At 39.6% G+C, this 20,489-nt stretch overlaps 1 protein-coding gene across 1 annotated transcript in view; it reads right to left on the bottom strand.

The window, feature by feature from the left end:
- Nucleotides 1-5,666: 5,666 nt before the first annotated feature.
- Nucleotides 5,667-20,489, bottom strand: part of DIXDC1 (DIX domain containing 1) — a 77,762-nt gene continuing 62,939 nt past the window's right edge. The window contains exons 13-20 of the mRNA XM_063436376.1: nucleotides 14,772-14,864; nucleotides 12,659-12,730; nucleotides 11,889-11,981; nucleotides 9,839-10,000; nucleotides 9,187-9,253; nucleotides 8,543-8,654; nucleotides 7,890-7,998; nucleotides 5,667-7,220 (exon numbers count right to left, since the gene is read on the bottom strand). Of these exons, the coding sequence (XP_063292446.1) occupies nucleotides 7,134-7,220; nucleotides 7,890-7,998; nucleotides 8,543-8,654; nucleotides 9,187-9,253; nucleotides 9,839-10,000; nucleotides 11,889-11,981; nucleotides 12,659-12,730; nucleotides 14,772-14,864 (795 nt within the window). The 3' untranslated portion in view covers nucleotides 5,667-7,133. The remainder of the gene's footprint in view (nucleotides 7,221-7,889; nucleotides 7,999-8,542; nucleotides 8,655-9,186; nucleotides 9,254-9,838; nucleotides 10,001-11,888; nucleotides 11,982-12,658; nucleotides 12,731-14,771; nucleotides 14,865-20,489) is intronic.

The raw sequence follows: 20,489 nt of genomic DNA, 5'->3' as shown, positions 1-20,489 counted from the left end.
ATTGAGCACTTATTACACTGTGGTTGGTGCACATACACATTGTTTGTTTTACACATAATGAACGTCATGCAAGTTTTCATGTGGGGTATATTTACTAAACAGTGATTTTTATTCATTTTGTATTTGATCAGTGGAGTGTCCCTTTCATAGGCACGGATGTACGTCACCACATACAATGTGTAAGAAATGTGAATAAATTATATGTGTAAAATACATTTTTTTGTGTGTTTCTGCATACTAAGCTTATGAAAATGTTTGTGTGTTTTAAAGTAGGATACAAATATAATAATACATATATGCAATTAACACACTCAGGGTTAGTCTCTAAAGCTTAAAGGAACACTATAGTCCCCTAAATTACTTTAGCTAAATAGAGCAGTTTTAGTGTATAGATCATTCCCCTGCAATTTCACTGCTCAATTCACTGTCATTTAGGAGTTAAATCACTTTGTTCCTGTTTATGCAGCCCTAGCCACACCTCCCCTGGCTATGATTGACAGAGCCTGCATGGAAAAAAAACTGGTTTCACTTTCAAACAGATGTAATTTACCTTAAATAATTGTATCTCAATCTCTAAATTGAACTTTAATCACATACAGGAGGCTCTTGCAGGGTCTAGCAAGCTATTAACATAGTAGGGGATAAGAAAATCTTAATTAAAAAAACTTGCAATAAAGAAAGCCTAAATAGGGCTCTCTTTACAGGAAGTGTTTATGGAAGGCTGTGCAAGTCACATGCAGGGAGGTGTGACTAGGGTTCATAAACAAAGGGATTTCAAACTGAAATCAAAGAGAACTTCAGAATTGAAGCCCAGCTGACTTGGAGAATGTGTAGCCTCTTGCATAGTTTGCACCTAAATTTAAAATTCATTGAATTCCCCAGAAATCTCACATTAGTGAATAATCTATTTAACAGACACACAAAATACATACATTGCTTTGACTTGGCTACCTTTTATTCATCTTCAAAATTCGTAACTGGTCCTGTGACTTATGATTCTTCGATTGTAAAATTAACTTGGTGATTCACTCTTACGTTTCATTATACTGAATTCTAAAAAAAATATCTTTGTTAGAGATGATTGTTAAAAAAATAAATAAAAAATAAATTGCGTCCTGACCTTGGGGACCTTGCTAAATTCATATTTAGTAACAAATAAACGAAGCAGCACACTAAATGTGATATTCATTATTTTTTATTTACAGAGAATAGCTCATAATGCGGGTTACCATATAACCTCATTTTGTATTTACATCGATAGTATTCTCACCAGACGCTAATTTCTCATAACAAAATAAAATTACTAGTAGAATTTCCTTTGTATGAACGCGAGGCAATATTTGAACAATGTAAGAAACCTACAGACAGCATACAGAAAATTTTGGTTTAATGATGGTTATGACAATTGAAAGACTTTTAACCGTGTAAAAATAGACAGAACTCTGGAAAATCTTTTACTTTAAATAATTACATCGTAGTACAAACATGATACATCACTATAAAATGAAGACTGACTCATTTCACTGCCCCAAAAAGGCAGGTGACATTTGAAAAAATATAAACACAGCCTACATTCACACCTACAAACAAAGAAATGGCAATTTTTAAATAGGGTATACACAAGGAGAAAGGTTAAGTAAACAGAATTCCTTTTGCCGATATACATATATATACAGATTTACAGATCAGATTTCATTAACATTTTGAGAAACATAACCCAACATCTCTAGAAAATAGTATAGATCAAGTTAAAGGACAAAAAGATAAACCAAAATATTTGCATTTCATATTTTGCAGTAACAATAAGGCCTTCTTTAGACGTGTTGAATGTCTGTTTAACCCCTTAAGGACCAGACTTCTGGAATAAAAGGGAATCATGACATGTCACACATGTCATGTGTCCTTAAGGGGTTAAGGTGTGGGTTTCAAAGTGAGTCCTGTAACAAAAACACGGGACATTGTAACTTTGGGATATTTTGAAATAAAAATATACCGTTCCACGATCAGTTAACATAAAGGATATTCACCAATTTCACTTTTATTTATTATTTAATTGGCTTTCGAAATACATTGTCACACACAGCTGCCTTATTGTGGAATTTGGCCGTCATTTTGTTTCAGGGAAAAAACGGAATTGATGGCAATTAATGATAAGAGCCAAGATATGAGATACCCCAAAATATAAAGTACTGTAAAATGCACACATTACCCATCTTGATCATTTTTTAATCAAGTTTAAAGTCAGGCTGGCTCTGTAGAAATAATCTCCAATCTACAACAAATTCATTGTAAATAGATCATTATCATTTCACTGTAAGATATGCAACTTTTGATCTTTTAATAAGGATAATGATTTAAAAATAATTCTGTCATCCACAAAAATAAGTGTAGGAGAAGTCCAGCTGCCTGTAGGAATGGTATCTCGATCTATATATTGTGCTAAAATCCCCAATAAATGACAAATTGAAAGATGCATCTGAGTATTTGCCAATGTGACACATTTGTCATTAACCAAGGAAGTGAGACAGGTACACAGGATTCTGCATAAAAGATCAAACGTTTGGTCAGAAGGTTAATTATATTTAGTTGCTAATTGGAATCCTTGCACAATGTACAGAAGACGTGATTGGGGCAATATCATAGTATACGTGTCACAGTCATCTGGTGGTGCATGAAAAACATTTAGTATAACTGATTTAGAGAAACATCACTAGCCACTGTGTCATTTTGTCACAAAGTTAAAGGGACATTATAGGCACCCAGATCACTTCATCTCATTGAAGTGGTCTGGGTGCAGTGTCCCTGTCCCTTAATTCTGCAATATAAAACATACCACTTTTAGAGAGGAGGGTGGGCGGAGGTGGGACGTGCAGAGAGCCACTATACTATACAGTTTTGTATCTCTAATACTATAGGGTTTCTTTAAATCATTTATATTTAATTGCATCAGCACCTTTCCTTGATATGAACAAATATTTTCTAGATGTGATTGATTTGTAGCAAGACTGAGATATGTCTAGAAAGTTCTATATTCAATGTTCTGTGCGGAGTGATATTGCTGCTGCAGTTACAGAAGAATTAAAGGGACTTTAACATATTTTATTTTAAATGCACTCACAAGCTACCTCGGCTGGGGTTTGCTGTAAAAGGATACATAGCATCGAAATCCTTTTTCTTGCTGTTTTGCAAGCAGAGATAAGAAGCGTACAATCATGTGCATAAAAACAAGAATTCAAACAGAGAACACATTGTGTGGTGATATTCGTGTCCATGGTTTTATTTACTAAACATTGGTTTGTATTTAACTTGCAAGCACATTGTAAAATTTGGGCTAGAATTATGGATTTGGAAAAATTCTTTAATTCCGCTCTAGCTGGACTATTTGTGCCTTCAATTCCCTACAATTCGGTGTTTAGTGAATAAACTATTATATGTTTTTGGTCAATCGGAATGCAAGCCTGTGTTCCTAATGCTATAGTTTTCACCTCTTTATTTAAATGTAATCCCCCTCTTAAATCAAAATACAATTTATTTGTAGCACCAAGATCAAGTCCACAAAGCCGCTCAATCGGCCACCCGCAGTGTCACGCGGATGCCTCTAAACATCCTACCCAACCCTCTTATTAGAGGAGCACTGGGGACGAAAATGCATGCATGGAAAGAATTGAACTCCTCCAATGGAATGGAGGTTAGCTGGGAGAATTTGACTCGGTTCTCGATAGTACCGTAGGGGGAAGACTGGGATTTAGTATATGGGGGGGGGGGGTGTGGTTTAGTAGAGGGGCATGCTGTTGTTGTTTTTTTTTTATACTGTACTTTTTCAAAATAAACCTAAGTTTCTATGAAAATTAAAGGTGTTTTTTTTTTTTTTGCGGTCCACGTAAACTTACATTTTGTTTATTTGGCCCGTGCTAGCCTTTGAGTTTGGCATGCTTGCTATAGAACAAACATATGCACTGCCATTTTTAGACACTAGGTGGGGCTGCTGAGTTGTGAGCCTTTACAACAGGATCATTTTAATCTATATTTTTTATATATGCATCAAATGTATCAAGGGGGCACTCGTTAAATAACATGTGTTTCCCCTTTCATGTTATACGACCCTTAAGATGAACATGAGTTTCTCATGACTGGTATGGGATGTACAGTAATGTTCAGTAGATTGATCTCTGTTGGGATACAAGGTAACACTAATAGCAGCAGTTAGAAGAGATTTGCATAAGAGACAGTTGAGGGAACAGTTAACTACGAGGAGTATAAATTTCTATCAATTATAACACTAACAATATATATTCTTGTGGTGAACTTACATCATATACTAAGGAGCACTTAGAGCAGGGTTAGGCAACCTTCAGCACTCCAAATGCTGGGACCATATCTCCCTTGATTCTTTGCCTGCATTATGACTGTAAGAGTATTATGGGCGATGTAGTCCACAACATCTGGAGTGCAGCAGGTTGCCTGCCCCTGACTTACAGGGTAAAGTAAGGAATATGTTATGAAGCTGATGGACATGTTCAAGCAGCATATAGGAGAGACAGTGGAGGTAGTTTATTAGGTAGCAGACTGGGAAAGTAACATCCAAATAATAATACGATCAGATTCAGAAAAATACCAGAATTTTGTGGCTCATAAACTGTGAGACATTTTGTTTCCTATTGTCCCATTTTTATTTTTCTGTTTCAATGGAATGAGATATCATTTGGTGTCTTGTTAGAAGCTACAGAACAACGTGTCACGGCTATAATACAGTGTTTGTTTTAATTGCTGTCCGAGAGTTCGAGCTAATTCTAGCAAAGATTGCACTAGCATAGACACCGTCTCTCTGGTTTCATATTTGTGGGTGACATACTGCGGATTGCAGAGCCAATCAGGAACTACGTACACAGCAGCATTTGGGGATAATGTGCGGTTACTGTGCCGTGGTTGGTAGAGTAACAACATTTTCAGTATCTGAAAAAATATATTGAAATGAATAACTAAGGCACCAGCGATGGGTTATTTAGTATGGAACTGATCAACTGTAACTTACGTTTTAGATTAAAGCAACACTACAAACCCGAAGTGCTGAAGTGCTTTATGTATGAAGAGAGTGTCCTCTTTTTTTTTTTTTTTCATTTTACGGAAACTGCAGATTTCAATAAAGTGCAGATTTCAGTAGAAATTGGCACTTTTAGAAATGAGCATTGTTACACCCCCCCAGTGTTCAATCAGACAACCAGTCCTGTTATTTCCTGGTTTGGATAGCTCAGTGGAGATAAACTCAAGAGGCAGCAATTGCCCAGAGCACCTGCCTTACAAAGACTTCTCATTGAGCTGCTTTGGGAAGTCTGTGATTGGACAGCCACAGAAAGTCTGGGGAGGATCAGAAGGGGAGGGCTTGCAAAGGCTTTAGACAAAGAAAATGCAGGTTTTGCAAGCTGTTTTTAGATATAACCCCAATGAAAAAAATAACAATTAAATCCATGCATGTTTTAATTGGGATATATCTGCTATATAGTGATATTTTTATTCATTTATTTATTTGGGGGGGAGTGGAGATGAGTGATCCTTTAATTGAGGTTTGTGTTAAATCCCATACTGGTATGTCTTTACTTCTGCTTTTTTTTATAGTTAATCCATACTCAGAGTGCTCAGTTGATTCACAGTAAGTAGCATGGCTTTAATTATTTTTTTTTCTATTTGAAAATGGTTCTCAATCCAATTCTTAAAGGTCCAGAATTTGTCAGTATCCTCGCTAGAACAGAATTAGGAAATGTCTAAATCTGAGTACATTGTAATATAGGGGACTTTGTATGTTAATTTACCTCTAACAGCCGTCTAAAACAAAAAATCTAAATGTTGTCCCCAATTATTAGAGAACACTAAACCACAGTAAATAGAGTCTTTGGGAAAATACCGAACCTCTGTTTTTGCAACCTAATCAAAATCTACATTGCCCCTTTATGTACACTGTGTGGAACCAATACATTAAACATTTACATGCTAAAAGGGAAATGTACTAAGCTGTGAAAAACTGGAGAGACAAATATTCATCGAAAATGCATTTTTTGCATTGCACCATTGTGGGGGAAAATGTCTGCCAATTTGGTTGTATTTTCTATATTTCCTAAATCCAAGTTATAAAATGTTTGAATAAAGATTTTTAAAAAATGCTTTAGTTCTTGAGTTTAAATTGCATGTTTCATTTACCCACTGTACGTAAATATAGTGTTTTTGAGTAGTATTACAGGTTTATGAGCTGTGGAATATATATTTTATAAATAATATAAAAATATAAAGTTTGTGTTCTACCCAACAAACTGGCAGATCTACATTTCATTGATTATAAACCCCCTATATATAGTTTTGATTTGTATCAATTTGACTGGTTACAGGTTATCTAAATCTGATGGTGGGGGGGGGGGGGAGGAAGAATCAGTAAAAATATACAATAATTAAATTATTTACGGGTAAAAGAAACCTAGTACTTCCCTCTGTATCTGGTATCATCGATACTGTACATTATAAATAATCATTATTATGCACAGTGCATGGGAAATTACACCAAATCCCTACAGAATTGTCTGCAGTATTGGAAATGTGCGTGGTCATACGTGGATCCAGTAAATTGTAACCTGTGCAGGTAATGCTGGGATCTCCTTTTTCAAAACGTACACGCAGCCAAAGAGATTTAAGGTAATACTTGACCTTGTTTGAGGATTGTCTGTCCTGGATAAGGTTCGTACACATTGTTTTTTTTATAGCAGATGAGACATGCTCCTTCCATTCAGAGAATACTAAGACCATTTGTCCCTTGTAAAAAATACTGTATCTTCTTCAACAGGATATTTACACAATGTAAGGCTGCTTACATCCTCAAGCCATGAAGAAGCTAATCCCAAAGAATTAGTTAGTTGTCCAAAATTCTTCTTGCCAATACAGATGCTCTCGATGTACCACCAATAATTGGCTACAGACCCGTTAACATTTCTTTAGTATAAATAATGTTCCATTCATTTCGGTGCCCACAGGGACCTATTTTGGCAGCATGAGAAATATTCCTGACCCGTATCATGGAGGTTTTTTTTTTTTTATAACTTCTCTTCCACGTCCAAGATGATGAGCACGTCTCCTACATCTAGGGAAAAGTTTTAATTTCCACTGCTTCCGTGGTCTTCTTCAACCCAGGCCACTATTTTTCCTTCCCAGCCTGGAATGATGTCATCATCATGAAACACCTATGGCAAAACAGAAAGCCACGAGAGTTTTGGTAATTGAAGTTGTTAAATGTGATAAACCTACACAGGCACAATGAGCAAATCTACTGGTAAGAAGTTAAAGGATCACTATAGTGTCAGGAAAACAAACTCGTTTTCCTGACACTATATCATCCTTAGGACCCCCCACCCTCAGGGTCCCCCCTCCCTTGGCGCTGAAGGGGTCAAAACCCCTTCAGTTACTTACCTTAATTCAGCACCGAGGGAGCTTAATCCCCCTTACCTTAATCCCCTGCCGAAGTCAGCTCCCAAGTGGAGCGGAATGCACATGCGCGGCAAGCGCATTCAAACAGTCCAGAGGAAAGCATTTCTTACTGCTTTTCTATGGACGTTCTGCACGCTGGATGCGAATTTCGCATTCAGCGTTGCAGAAGCGCCTCTAGCGGCTGTCAGGAAGACAGCCACTGGAGGTTGGATTAACCCTGCAATGTAAACAGGGCAGTTTCCCTGAAACTGCTATGTTTACATCTGAAGGGTTAAAACCTCTGTAACTATGTGCAAGTTTTATCAAGGGGTCAACAACACTGAATATTTCCACTACAAACAAATGTTTCTAATTTTCCATTAGTATGGATATTTTTTTTATTTCATAGAATCTGAATTGGAAAACAGATTTCCAGATGTATCTACCTCTTCTTTGACAGTTCCAAATTCCGGATCCAGTGCCTTGAAGTGGTATCTGTGATTACCTTCTCTGTCGATTGCTGCTTTGAAGTCCTTCAGTGTGACCTCTCCCAGCCTGGAAATAGGAAAAATCACATGAAGAACTCGGCACAAGAAAACATTTATCAAGCAAAATACATTAACAAATAACTCCACATTTTTCTTAACAGGTCTTTGACCACCTTCTTGATTTCACAAACACAATATATACTATACTGAATTAAATAAATTAAAATAGGACCCATCTGATCTCAGAAAAGGCTGAGGGTACTGACGGCCCTCTTACATTCTAACTATTCAAATAAACTGAAGTGGTTATGGTGCTTACAGTGGCCCTTTAAAACAAACAACACTAGCACATAAAGATTGAACTCCCTACTTCATGAAAACTGTTTCTGCATTTAAACTAAAAAATAATTAGCATATTCAGACAATTTATAATAGTAAATAAATATATAAAATTAAAGACACCTCCTCTTTAATCTAGAGCTCATGCATTTCTTACTTACTACATATATCTGGATAGTATAGAATTCTGAATATATTTTAATATAAATTTATGTATGCATCATACGAAAGGTGAATCTAGGCCCCTTTACTGATTGATGAATCAGTATTACCTCTTTGGGATGTTGACCATGAAAGGTGTCAGTGAGCGATCCGTAAAGTAGAGCACTTTAGTGCCAGAGTTGCTGCTTCCCATCACAGGCGTGCTCTGAGAGTGAGGCATTTCTAAAAAAGAAAAATACAGTACACAATATAGATACATTCACAAACCAGTGGTTAAATTAATATTTCCTATATAAGTAGATTGTACTATTACAATTTTAAAAATGGACAACTTAAACCGAAATCATAAAAACAGCATCCTTAACAGTATGTATAATAAATGAAACCAAGCGTTGCTGTAATGTGGAGGATAACTAAGCAGCGCTTTACGCTGTGGTATAATATTCGCCATGCTAATTAACTGCAATCAATTAGACATCCACTTTCTAAAGGACCTCGAGGGGGTCCAACCTCGTATTTCTACTTTATATGAGCCAAAGAATGAAGACATAATGTCCCATCATCAAAAATATACTGTTGCCAATCAATTAAATATATTTACTTTATTATAAGCAGATTCGAAGCAATTGATCACATAAAGCAAACAATAGTGGCTTTAAGACTCACATAGATATGCACAGATCAACGTAAACAACGTATTCTTTCAAGACTCTAACAGTATAACAGTAACAGAATAAGCAAAATGTCCACTCACTGGAGTTGGGAGGCCAGGAATCTCTGTATTCATTCACTCCTTTACTTCCAGACATCTTTCCCCGAGCCTAGAATACCGCAACGGACAACAGAAATACATATTACAGGTCAGAGAATAAGGTCAGCATGCTTGTATAGCGGCTGTAAACCGTTTGTGTCCTGTTACAAATGTGCTTCAGGGTTTTGTTGTGTAAATCCTGGACCAGTTAAATCATTTTACTACAAGTTCTTTTAAATTATAGAAATCTTTACTTGAAAATATATATAATAATTAGCCCATTTTTCGGACAACGTTAGCATTTGTGGAACCATTTTAACTAGACTGGTTGGACTTTTAAATATTACATCTTATTTGGGCGACATAGAGGATCACACCAGTTATTAAAAATAAACTACATTATAAATTGCAATTCTTATTTTTACAATGTACACAAAAAAAAAATTGTGTTTATGAGAAAGAAGTTGCTGAAGCTGTTGTATACAACGTATCACCTCCACAATTATCAAGCCGTTTATGTCTAGTTTTGTTTAAGAGCTAGTCAGTAATGGATGTCTTTAGACCAGATTCTGTGAGGCCTTCAAGCCAAGAAGGTGAGATTTTATCGGTTTTCCAGATGCCCAGTATTTGTGTCAGCTTGGGATTCAGCACATACCCGCCTGTCTTGCCTCCTCTGGGTCTCAATGGCATGCAGTCTGTCCATCAGGCTAGAGATCCCCTGCTCCAGGCTGTCTATTGTGTGATGCTGGGGATCGTGTCCGCTGAAGCTGTTCCTAAGGCTACGTAAAGAATCCCGTACCAACTGCAAATCATTAGCCTGAGAAACAGCAGAATGAAAGGAGTTGATGCAAATGCACAGATACAAACTACAGAATTAAACATTGTTTGCAAGAGAACACTCGTTACTAAGGCTCCAAAGGTGAAAGTACTGAAGGACCTCCTGTCATTATTAGTATTATTTACAGGAACACTATACAACACTGTATTCCTAACAATATAGTGCCTATCTGCTCCAGCACCCCCTTCCCACCCAGCAAATAAAAGGTAAACAACCCCTTAAACATTTACCTGATTCCAGCACAGAGGGACCTCAGCGCTGGATCACTCTCTGCCTCCTCCAATGTCAGAGATGCAGCGAACATAATATGCATGCGCGGCGAGCGTATGGTCTGCCCCTCAGGAAAGCACTCACTCAATGCTTTCCTATGGGGATTTTCAAGAAGCTGGAGGGCTTTATGCAAAGCATGAGGACGTCCAGCATCGTTTCTCGCAGTTAAACTCTGTGAAAAGCCAGGAAGCGCCTCAAATGCTATGAAGTGGTCTAGGTGCCTATAGTTTCCGTTTCAATATTAAACCCTCCTATCTGTTTCACTTCAGACCCACGCAGTTTAGATGGCAACATCTGTGAACTTTGCAGGCTAACTTTCATTCTTGTGCCGCTGTCATTACAAAATATGTAACTCATTGATGGAGAATCAAACATGGAGAATACCATCATTAGATCTGACCGTCTAGTTCTTTCCGTTTTCTAGTGATATCGTGACACAGCAGTAAGTGGAACAAGTGGGTTATAGAGGCATTGATGCAAAGCATAAGTTAAAGATTGCTGGTCTTAGTTTTACCTTCTATAACAGGCATCGGACACCTTCAACACTCCAGATGTTGAGGACTATATCTCCCCTGATGCTAGCATTCTGATAGATGTAGTCCACAACACCTGGAGTGCCAAAGGTTACCTACCCCTCTTCTGTTATACACCTGGTAAGCAAGATACCACCTAAGCAATGCTTTGGAGTGCCTTAACCTTTATTCTAACACAAGAACAACGAAACTACAAGTACAAAAATAAAATATCCCTGGCAGTACATGAAAGGAGATATCGGAGATATGCAGGCACGTGGCGATCATCTGCACACAGTGAAAATTCCAATTTTCTATTTTTAACAATACAAAAAAAAATTATATACAAAATAAATTATAAAGGGTGGACCCCCAGCCCCCCCTCCCCCCCCCCCCCCTCACTCCATCTCCTCACTTGTCATGCTGCTCTCTTCTGGTGGACTAGATGACATCTTTTTTTTGGATATGTTATTTTTTTCTTAATAAAACAGGCCTTTTATGCATTCGACGAGGAGTTATATTGCACTGACACGTGAATCACACGTCATTAATAAAGAAAACATTGCTTTATTATGGGAGAAGTACCCCACAACATCTGGAATAAAGGTTGCCTAACCCTGTCTAGAGAATTAAACTTCAGAATGTGCGATCGATGTATTATTAATTAAATGTAGCCAGAGAGGTTTCCCAGTAGGCAGAATTCAGAGTAAAATATAACTGAATGCAATTACCCAAATATGTAAAATATAAGGTTTAGGGAAATAATAAGATCATGAACTGAATGAAGCCCAATCATAACAGAGATATATGCATTATGTGACCCAATGATTTAACCCATAGCTAAAAAACGATGTTAAGGAGAAGTTACCAAACATGCTCTGGCAGTGTTACAAATCTACCAATACCCAGTGTCATAACTAAAATAAAAAAACACGCGCACACACACACATACCCAATGCATATCTAACCAGGTCCCAGTATTCTCAGTAGTAGACAGTTTTAACGTGCTATATTATGGTAAACAGACGATATCTGAAAACACATCTGCATTGAAGCAAGTGATACTCTGTTACTGCTGTACCCACCGTTCTCTGTGGCACCGGGTCCCGTGACACTCCCTTACTTGCTGGTTGCAAGAATCCATTAGTCTGAGAGGGGTGACTGATGTAGCTGGTGACCTGATAAATGAAAGTGGCAGTGTGAAACATTGAATGATGGTAAAAACCGGATTCCTTCCACAGTGATATTACAAAATAACAAAAACACTGGGAATTATAAATCTGGATCTATTAGAGTTGTATCTGAGATCTGTATCTGAGAGCTGTAGAAACACAGCACGCACAATGAAACGTAACACGGTGAGTGAGAAATACAAATTGGCAAATCTGAGGTCACGGGGCTGTCGGGAAAGTTAAAAAAAAAAGGAAGTTATGTTTCCAACCTGCTCCTGTGAGTTTAACTCAATCAGAAAATAGCTGGAATTTATATCATGGTCAGTGACCAGAAAATCCACATTTAAATATATATAATTATAAAAGTTAAAATTTTTTATAGAAATCTGCATTTTTTACATAAAAAGCATTTCAGCAAGTTAAAGTGCTGTAGGGGTCTGGAGTGTTCCTTTAAGCAAAAGAATGTCACATGATGCATCATTTACTCATAAAAAAAAAATTTGGATTGTGGAAGACCAGCCCCAAAACAGTGGAGTGTGAAGAATTGAGCCTGATGGACTTGAGTTATTTTCAGCCTATCTTCTATTTATAACTATGTAACATTTTTAAAGTGATATTCCCTGTGTCACAGGGTTACCGGTAGTTAGTAATGTTAATAGGTAAATACAGAACAAAATAATAACCTGTTCGTCTTCTCTGCTCATAAACTGCTGCAAAAGAGCCTTCCTGTGATCTAAATCTTTCTGGAGGTCATTCTGGGGAAAAAAAAAATAGAATTAAAAAATATTGCACGTTAAAAAGGAATAAACAATAAAAAAATACATCTTACACATGTCCTGCGCAGCAAGACAGCAAATATACAAATGATGCGCCGTCCTATATATTGTTCCTAGAGTTGCCAATGCCCAAAGGCTACCGTTTCTGTGGACACTGCTGACAAACCACAGGCCGAGGCCCGAGGGAGGAACGGATATTCCCTGGCCACAAAAGAAAAGACAGAGTCTTGAGCGAGAGAGAGAGAGTGGTCAAATGAAGGAGAAACCAGAAATCATTAAACAGCCCAGGGGTTGGTGCAGGCAGATATCATGAGAGTGCAGAGTCAGGTAGACAGTCAACAATGAGAGACATCAGTGGAATCCCGTACATTCTATTGACCATGGAAACCTTTAATTAGGCAAGGCCAGGCTGGGAGATTATACTACAAACGTGGAAATGAACACATCGTGAACATGAAGACAAATCTTAGCACTAAGGACTAGAAATACAATAATTCAAGAAAAAAAGGGAAAAGTTATCATTTTTAGGTAACCTAACATTGTTACTCTCTTATACTTTTAGTAAGAATCCCTTTGGAAATAAACAAACACAGAATGAATAATTTATCTGTTTTTGTAAAGCACCATCTGGAACATTCTTGACATCTATATTTAATTGTAGAAAGAAAATAATGGCAATTTGCCAACACACTCCGAGTAAGAGGCACGGTATGTCTAATGCCACCTAATGGAGGGAAGATCTATTTACTAAGAAGATTACTGTGTCCACTGTCAAAAGTTATTACATCCAATCAATTATCCAGCATCGTTATATATTCCCTCCCACCTAGTGTCCCTCTGTCAGGGCTGCTTACCTCCATCCCCCAGGCCTGCTGTTGGCACCCATACTGGGTGCAATAATGAGGGCACAGAGCAATGCATTAACCTCGCTAGTCAATGCACTTATATAAGCAGCAAAGTAACAGGCACTCTTGGGAAGTTTTGCTGCACAGTGTGAACAGCTATAACTGCTTTCTAAACAGCTTTACACCTCTCGCCATGATCCAGTCTCTATACATCTTCATGTCCGTTTCAGGCCAGTGCTTAGGCATTCTGGGTGCTTGTGTCTGAAGACCAGCCGGCTGTGACCTCTAGATTCTTGTTTCACCTGTTTCTGTATTTGATACTTTCCAGAACTCTTTCATTCCCTTTAGCATGTAAGCTCATCGAGCAGGGCCCTCAACCCCCTCTGTTCCTGTACCTCCAGTGGTCTGATCTCAATTATGTGTCTGTTAGTCCACCCATTGTACAGCGCTACGGAATTTGTTGGCGCTATATCAATAATAAAATAATAATAATAATAATAATTCTTGGACTAAGAATTTTGACAGTTTGCTTTGATCATCAGACATCTCTCTGATGCTGGCTGGGAATTCTGGTAGCAGATGCTATGTCTTTATGGTGTATATTTTGCCATATGACTGTAATCATTAAATACAATGTAAATTAACTCTGAATAATCTGGGCTTTTAGAAGTGTTTTCACACATCCATCCTATCCCCGTGAATGAGTCATTTGTTTTAAGGGAGGGGGCAGGTGCGTCTCTGCTGGTGTAAAGCCCTGCTGAGCACAAAGAGGCTAAAACAGATTGTCTCTTTGTAAGCAAGATGCAAATGGAAATCAAGACAAGAGATAATAAAAACAAGTAAATTTTAAACAAAGTTATTGAGAGAAAAATCCACACTAGGTGCTTTTGCCCTGTAGATCAAGCTATATGTGAGTCAGCTGACGAGCCTGAAGTTGTAGTTTGGAGATTTCCACGCACAAAAAGAAAGTTGCACGGAGTATACGTTAAACTCCGAGGCTCGGTGTTGCAAAATAGAACTCACTACAACTCTTATCACCTATGCTGATAGCCAACTTCACACTAATGGGCACGGATTAGGGAATATTCCCAGAATTATGTGCATTTCGTATAACGTTGACCACTCGCACAATGAAACGTTGATAGAACGTAAACGATTGAGATAATTCCATGTACCTTTTGATAGTTAACTTCAGAGAGTTTCCGATGAGCTTCATCCAGTTTCCCTTGCATTTGTTGTAAGAGCCAATCCTTTTGGTTAAGTTCTTTCTGCAAGGGACAAGATCAATTTAATTCAAATTAATTAGATACACATTAGACTATTTCATCCATTCATACAAAGATTTAAAAGCACTCTTCACAATGGCACTTTTATTCTTTCAACATTGGTTTGGAGGTCCCGGGAACTGCGCGATGTTCGGTCTGCCCCCTATTCATCATCATTGAGTAAACTTTGACCCTGTACCTCACGGTCAGCAGACACATTTGTCAGGGTACCTGTGGTCTCTACCTCCGAAAGAGGTAGAGACTTAGCTGTTCTTCCATCCAGACGGCCTGATGGCTCCCTTCCCCGCGGTCTATCCGGTCATGCTAGGCCGGCCGCGAGGGAGTGACTGCCTTTTACAGCATCTAGGCAGGAAGTAGTCATCAGGACACTCCCCCGGATCGACCTGTCAGTCAATTGCTGCAGGACCAATCAAGACGCCTTGGAGGCGTGGTTACTGCTCTGAACAGGGTATTTAACAGAGCTTCTTTCATTAGCTCATTGCCCTGTCGTGGTTCTAGTTTGTTCTAGTCACTCAGTGCTTGTGTATTCTATTATCCCTTTTGGTTTTGACCCGGCTTGTTTACCTTACTCTGCTTATCTCTGTTACCCTTGATTCGGCTTGTCTCTCGCTTACCTGTCTTCTGTTACCCTCGACCTCGGCTTGTCTTTGACCATTCTATACTGTACTACTTACGTTAGTCCGGCCATTCTAAGGTCCGGTATACGTATCTGGCTACTGTTTGTACTCTGCGTGTTGGATCCCTGTCCCGATCCTGACATTACGACAGGGCCAATGGATCCTGCAAGTACAAACAGTAAGCTGGCTGCTCCTGATCCTAGGTTTGAAGCCATGGATCACAGAATGGATCAGATGGCGCTTGCGCTACAGGCTCTATTAGCTTGTGCCAATAACCCACCAGAGGAGATACGTAATACCCCTGTTTCTCCTGTCGGTTCAGGTCTAGAGGTAGCCACAGTGGGTGCTTCTTCTCACATTACCCCCCCAGTACGCTATGGTGGGGCTCCTGAGAAGTGTCGTGGTTTTTTAAACCAAATTAGTATCCACTTTGAATTGCAACCTCGCTCTTATCCTACAGATAGGGCAAAAGTAGGATTTATTATCACCCTACTCATTGAGAAAGCTCTGAGATGGGCCAACCCACTATGGGAGAACGATAACCCATTAGTGTATAACTATAACGCATTTGTAGCTGCTTTTAGAAGAACATTTGACCCTCCAGGTAGAAAGGTTAATGCAGCCAGATTACTGTTGCGCCTGAGACAGGAGAACCGAACACTGGTGGATTATGCACTAGAGTTCAGGTCTCTGGCGGCAGAAATCAAGTGGAATGAGCAGGCGTATATGGATGTATTTTTGAATGGCCTATCTGATGTAATCCTTGATGAGGTTGCTACCAGAGAACTCCCTGAGAATTTAGAGGATTTAATTTCGTTCATCTCTCGTATAGATGAACGTCTAAGAGAGAGACAGAACACTCGAGAGAGGAACCAGAGACCTTCTTTTAGGTTAGCTCCCGCTTTTCCAAGTCCTGACTCCACGATATCTTTGTTTACTGAACCTATGCAGATAGGGTATACCCGCCTCTCTGAGGAGGAAAGACAGCACAGAAGAAGAAGGATGGCACGCTGAGACCATGTATCGATTACCGAGGCTTGAATAAAATAACTGTCAGAAATGCCTATCCTATCCCACTGATTACCGAGTTATTTGATCGTCTTAAGGGCTCCAGAATCTTCACCAAGTTAGATCTCAGAGGGGCTTACAATTTGGTGAGAATCCAGCAAGGTCACGAGTGGATGACGGCATTCAATACCCGGTATGGCCATTACGAATACACTGTTATGCCATTTGGACTCTGCAATGCGCCTGCAGTATTTCAAGATTTGATTAATGAGGTACTTAGGGAGTTTCAGCATGATTGTGTTATTGTTTACCTGGACGACATACTAATACACTCTAAGGAGATTGAGACTCACCATAGACAGGTCAGAAAGGTATTACACAAGCTGCTGCAACATGGCCTATATTGCAAATTGGAGAAGTGCAGTTTTGATCAGTCTCAGGTAGACTTTCTTGGATACGTGATTTCTGGGGAGGGTTTTAAAATGGATCCTGTAAAACTCCAATCTATTTTAGACTGGCCCTTGCCCAAAGGACTCAAAGCTATCCAAAGGTTTATTGGTTTTTCCAACTACTATAGGCGCTTCATTAAAGGATACTCCTCTATCATTGCGCCTATTACCAATATGACCAAACAAGGGGCTAATACTAAGTTCTGGTCTAAGGAAGCTCTTGGTGCTTTCAAGACTCTCAAGGAACTTTTTGCCTCGGCTCCCATTCTAGTCCATCCTGATACGACTCTGCCTTTCTTGCTTGAGGTCGATGCCTCTGAGACAGCAGTTGGGGCTGTTCTGTCTCAAAGGTTAGGGGTGGATAAACCGTTACACCCTTGTGGTTTCTTCTCTAAGAAATTTTCTGGGCCTGAGAGCAGATATGACATCGGGGAAAGGGAACTGTTAGCAGTCATTAAAGCCTTAAAGGAGTGGAGACATTTGTTGGAGGGGACCCTACACCCTATTACGATTTTGACGGACCACAAAAACTTGTCCTATATTGGGGAGGCTAAGCGCTTATCCTCTAGACAAGCTCGTTGGTCCTTATTCCTGACTCACTTCAATTATGTACTGACTTACAGACCTGGTTCTAAAAACTCTAAAGCCGATGCATTATCTCGCCAATATGAACCTTCTACTGTACCTGAACCAGTTCTTTCTTCTATAGTTCCGAAATGCAATATCATTGCTAATACGAATCTCAGGATTCATTCTCCATTACTGGCCGAGATCATTAAGTTGCAACATCTAGCACCTAAACAGACTCCTGCGGGCCGTCATTTCGTTCCTCCTGCTCTTCAACTGGAACTTTTACAGTGTTTACATAATAGCAAGATGGCGGGACATCCTGGTATTCGCAAAACTTACGCGTTGATCTCTAAGGACTTCTGGTGGCCTGCTTTACGGAGGGATATTGAGGAGTTCATCGCTGCATGTGAAGTTTGTACTAAAACCAAACAACCCCATACGCTTCCATGTGGATTCCTGCACCCCTTGGAGGTTCCAGAAAAACCATGGTCCTGTTTGGCCATGGACTTTATTGTCGATCTACCTATCTCTAAAAGACAGACTGTTATCCTCACCGTGGTTGACAGGTTTACTAAGATGGCACACTTCATTCCCCTGCCTAAACTCCCGTCTTCTCCCGAATTGGCAGTGATATTCGCTAAGGAGATTTTTCGCCTACATGGGATACCCTCTCAAATTGTATCGGACAGAGGCTCCCAATTTGTTTCCCGCTTTTGGAGGTCCTTCTGCTCTCAACTTGGTATTAAATTAAACTTTTCTTCTGCCTATCATCCTCAGTCTAACGGAGCTGCTGAACGTACCAACCAGAAAATTGAACAATATTTACGATGCTTTGTTTCTGAACACCAGGATGATTGGGTCGGTTTGATTCCTTGGGCGGAGTTTGCACACAACAATCTCGTTTGCGATTCTACTCATTCAAGCCCCTTCTTCATGAATTATGGTTTTCATCCGTCTATTCTTCCTTCGGATTCTCCTTCCCAGGGGGTGCCGTCGGTTGATGTTCATGTTGCCAATTTGAGGAAGTTGTGGGATCAAACTCGACAAATCCTTGTGCACAACTCTATGTTGGTTAAGAAACACGCTGATAAACGTAGAAGGGCGGCTCCGGTCTTTGTTCCAGGTGATAGGGTATGGCTGAGCACGAGGAACATCCGTTTAAAAGTGCCATCCATGAAGTTCGCTCCTCGTTATATTGGACCCTACAGGGTGCTGACCCGTATCAATCCAGTTGCGTATCGTTTAGCTCTTCCTAATACCTTACGCATCCCGAACTCGTTTCACGTTTCATTGCTGAAACCACTCATATGTAACAGATTTTCCTCCACAATAGCCCCTCCTCGCCCCGTTCAGGTGGAGGGTCAGGAGGAGTATGAGGTTAACTCTATTATTGATTCTCGAATCTCCCGGGGGAGAGTACAATATCTGGTTGATTGGAAGGGATATGGTCCTGAGGAGAGGAGTTGGGTACCTCAGGAGGATGTTCATGCTCCCCGTCTCCGCAGGGCGTATCTCGCTTCCCATCTCGTCCCGGTTCATTCCGCCCGGTGGGCGTATCTGAGAGGGGGGGTACTGTCAGGGTACCTGTGGTCTCTACCTCCGAAAGAGGTAGAGACTTAGCTGTTCTTCCATCCAGACGGCCTGATGGCTCCCTTCCCCGCGGTCTATCCGGTCATGCTAGGCCGGCCGCGAGGGAGTGACTGCCTTTTACAGCATCTAGGCAGGAAGTAGTCATCAGGACACTCCCCCGGATCGACCTGTCAGTCAATTGCTGCAGGACCAATCAAGACGCCTTGGAGGCGTGGTTACTGCTCTGAACAGGGTATTTAACAGAGCTTCTTTCATTAGCTCATTGCCCTGTCGTGGTTCTAGTTTGTTCTAGTCACTCAGTGCTTGTGTATTCTATTATCCCTTTTGGTTTTGACCCGGCTTGTTTACCTTACTCTGCTTATCTCTGTTACCCTTGATTCGGCTTGTCTCTCGCTTACCTGTCTTCTGTTACCCTCGACCTCGGCTTGTCTTTGACCATTCTATACTGTACTACTTACGTTAGTCCGGCCATTCTAAGGTCCGGTATACGTATCTGGCTACTGTTTGTACTCTGCGTGTTGGATCCCTGTCCCGATCCTGACAACATTCCAGCCAATCAGCAGCAGACCCTCCCTCCCAGACCCTCCCACCTCCATTACGAATAGGGGGCGGACCGTACATCGTGCGTGTTCGCGACTGCGAACACGCTATGTTCACCGGCGAACGGTTCCCGGCGAACTGTTCGGGACATCACTATTTGGAGGTTGTTGAATTGTTGAGTTCGCCAGTATTCCATTTTAATATGCTTTAAGTGTTTTTAAATTGAGGAATTTTAAAAATAAGTAAATAAATATCTATATATGTGTATTCACACATAAAATGAAATGCATATAATAATTACATTTTATTTTCTGTTTTCTGTTTTTATTTCATAATGATAATTGTTGCAATGATATCTATGTTTCCCTTTAACCCCTTAAGGACCAAACTTCTGGAATAAAAGGGAATCATGACATGTCACACATGTCGTGTGTCCTTAAGGGGTTAAGTCATAATTATTGGCAAATGGAATAAAAATGATAATACTATAATCTATTTACGTTATACTAAAATAGTATTTTGTAATAGGAGGGAGGTTGCACAATGACACAAAATACTGTAGAAGTAGAAAGGTCCCCTAATTGGCATTAGACCAGAGAATTAAAAATAGTCAAAGGACGAGGCATTGTCAATGATGGAAGGTCTTGCTAGCAGCCAGATATAGTTGCCATGAGAACAGGAGAAAAAAAACATTTTGGTATCTCAAGTATTTATCTAGAAATTACAACTAATGACAACTAAAGCATTTACGTTAGCGAATGCCGACTGAAAATAAGAAGAGGCCTATACATGACTATTTAAAAAAAAAAAAACTAGAGTTAAACACACAAGAG

The sequence above is a fragment of the Pelobates fuscus genome, chromosome 11, assembly GCF_036172605.1.
Source record: "Pelobates fuscus isolate aPelFus1 chromosome 11, aPelFus1.pri, whole genome shotgun sequence".
In the NCBI taxonomy this organism is placed as follows: Eukaryota; Metazoa; Chordata; class Amphibia; order Anura; family Pelobatidae; genus Pelobates; species Pelobates fuscus.
The sequence above is the reverse complement of the archived record's forward strand: the minus strand, read 5'-3'. Positions and strand labels throughout refer to the sequence as shown.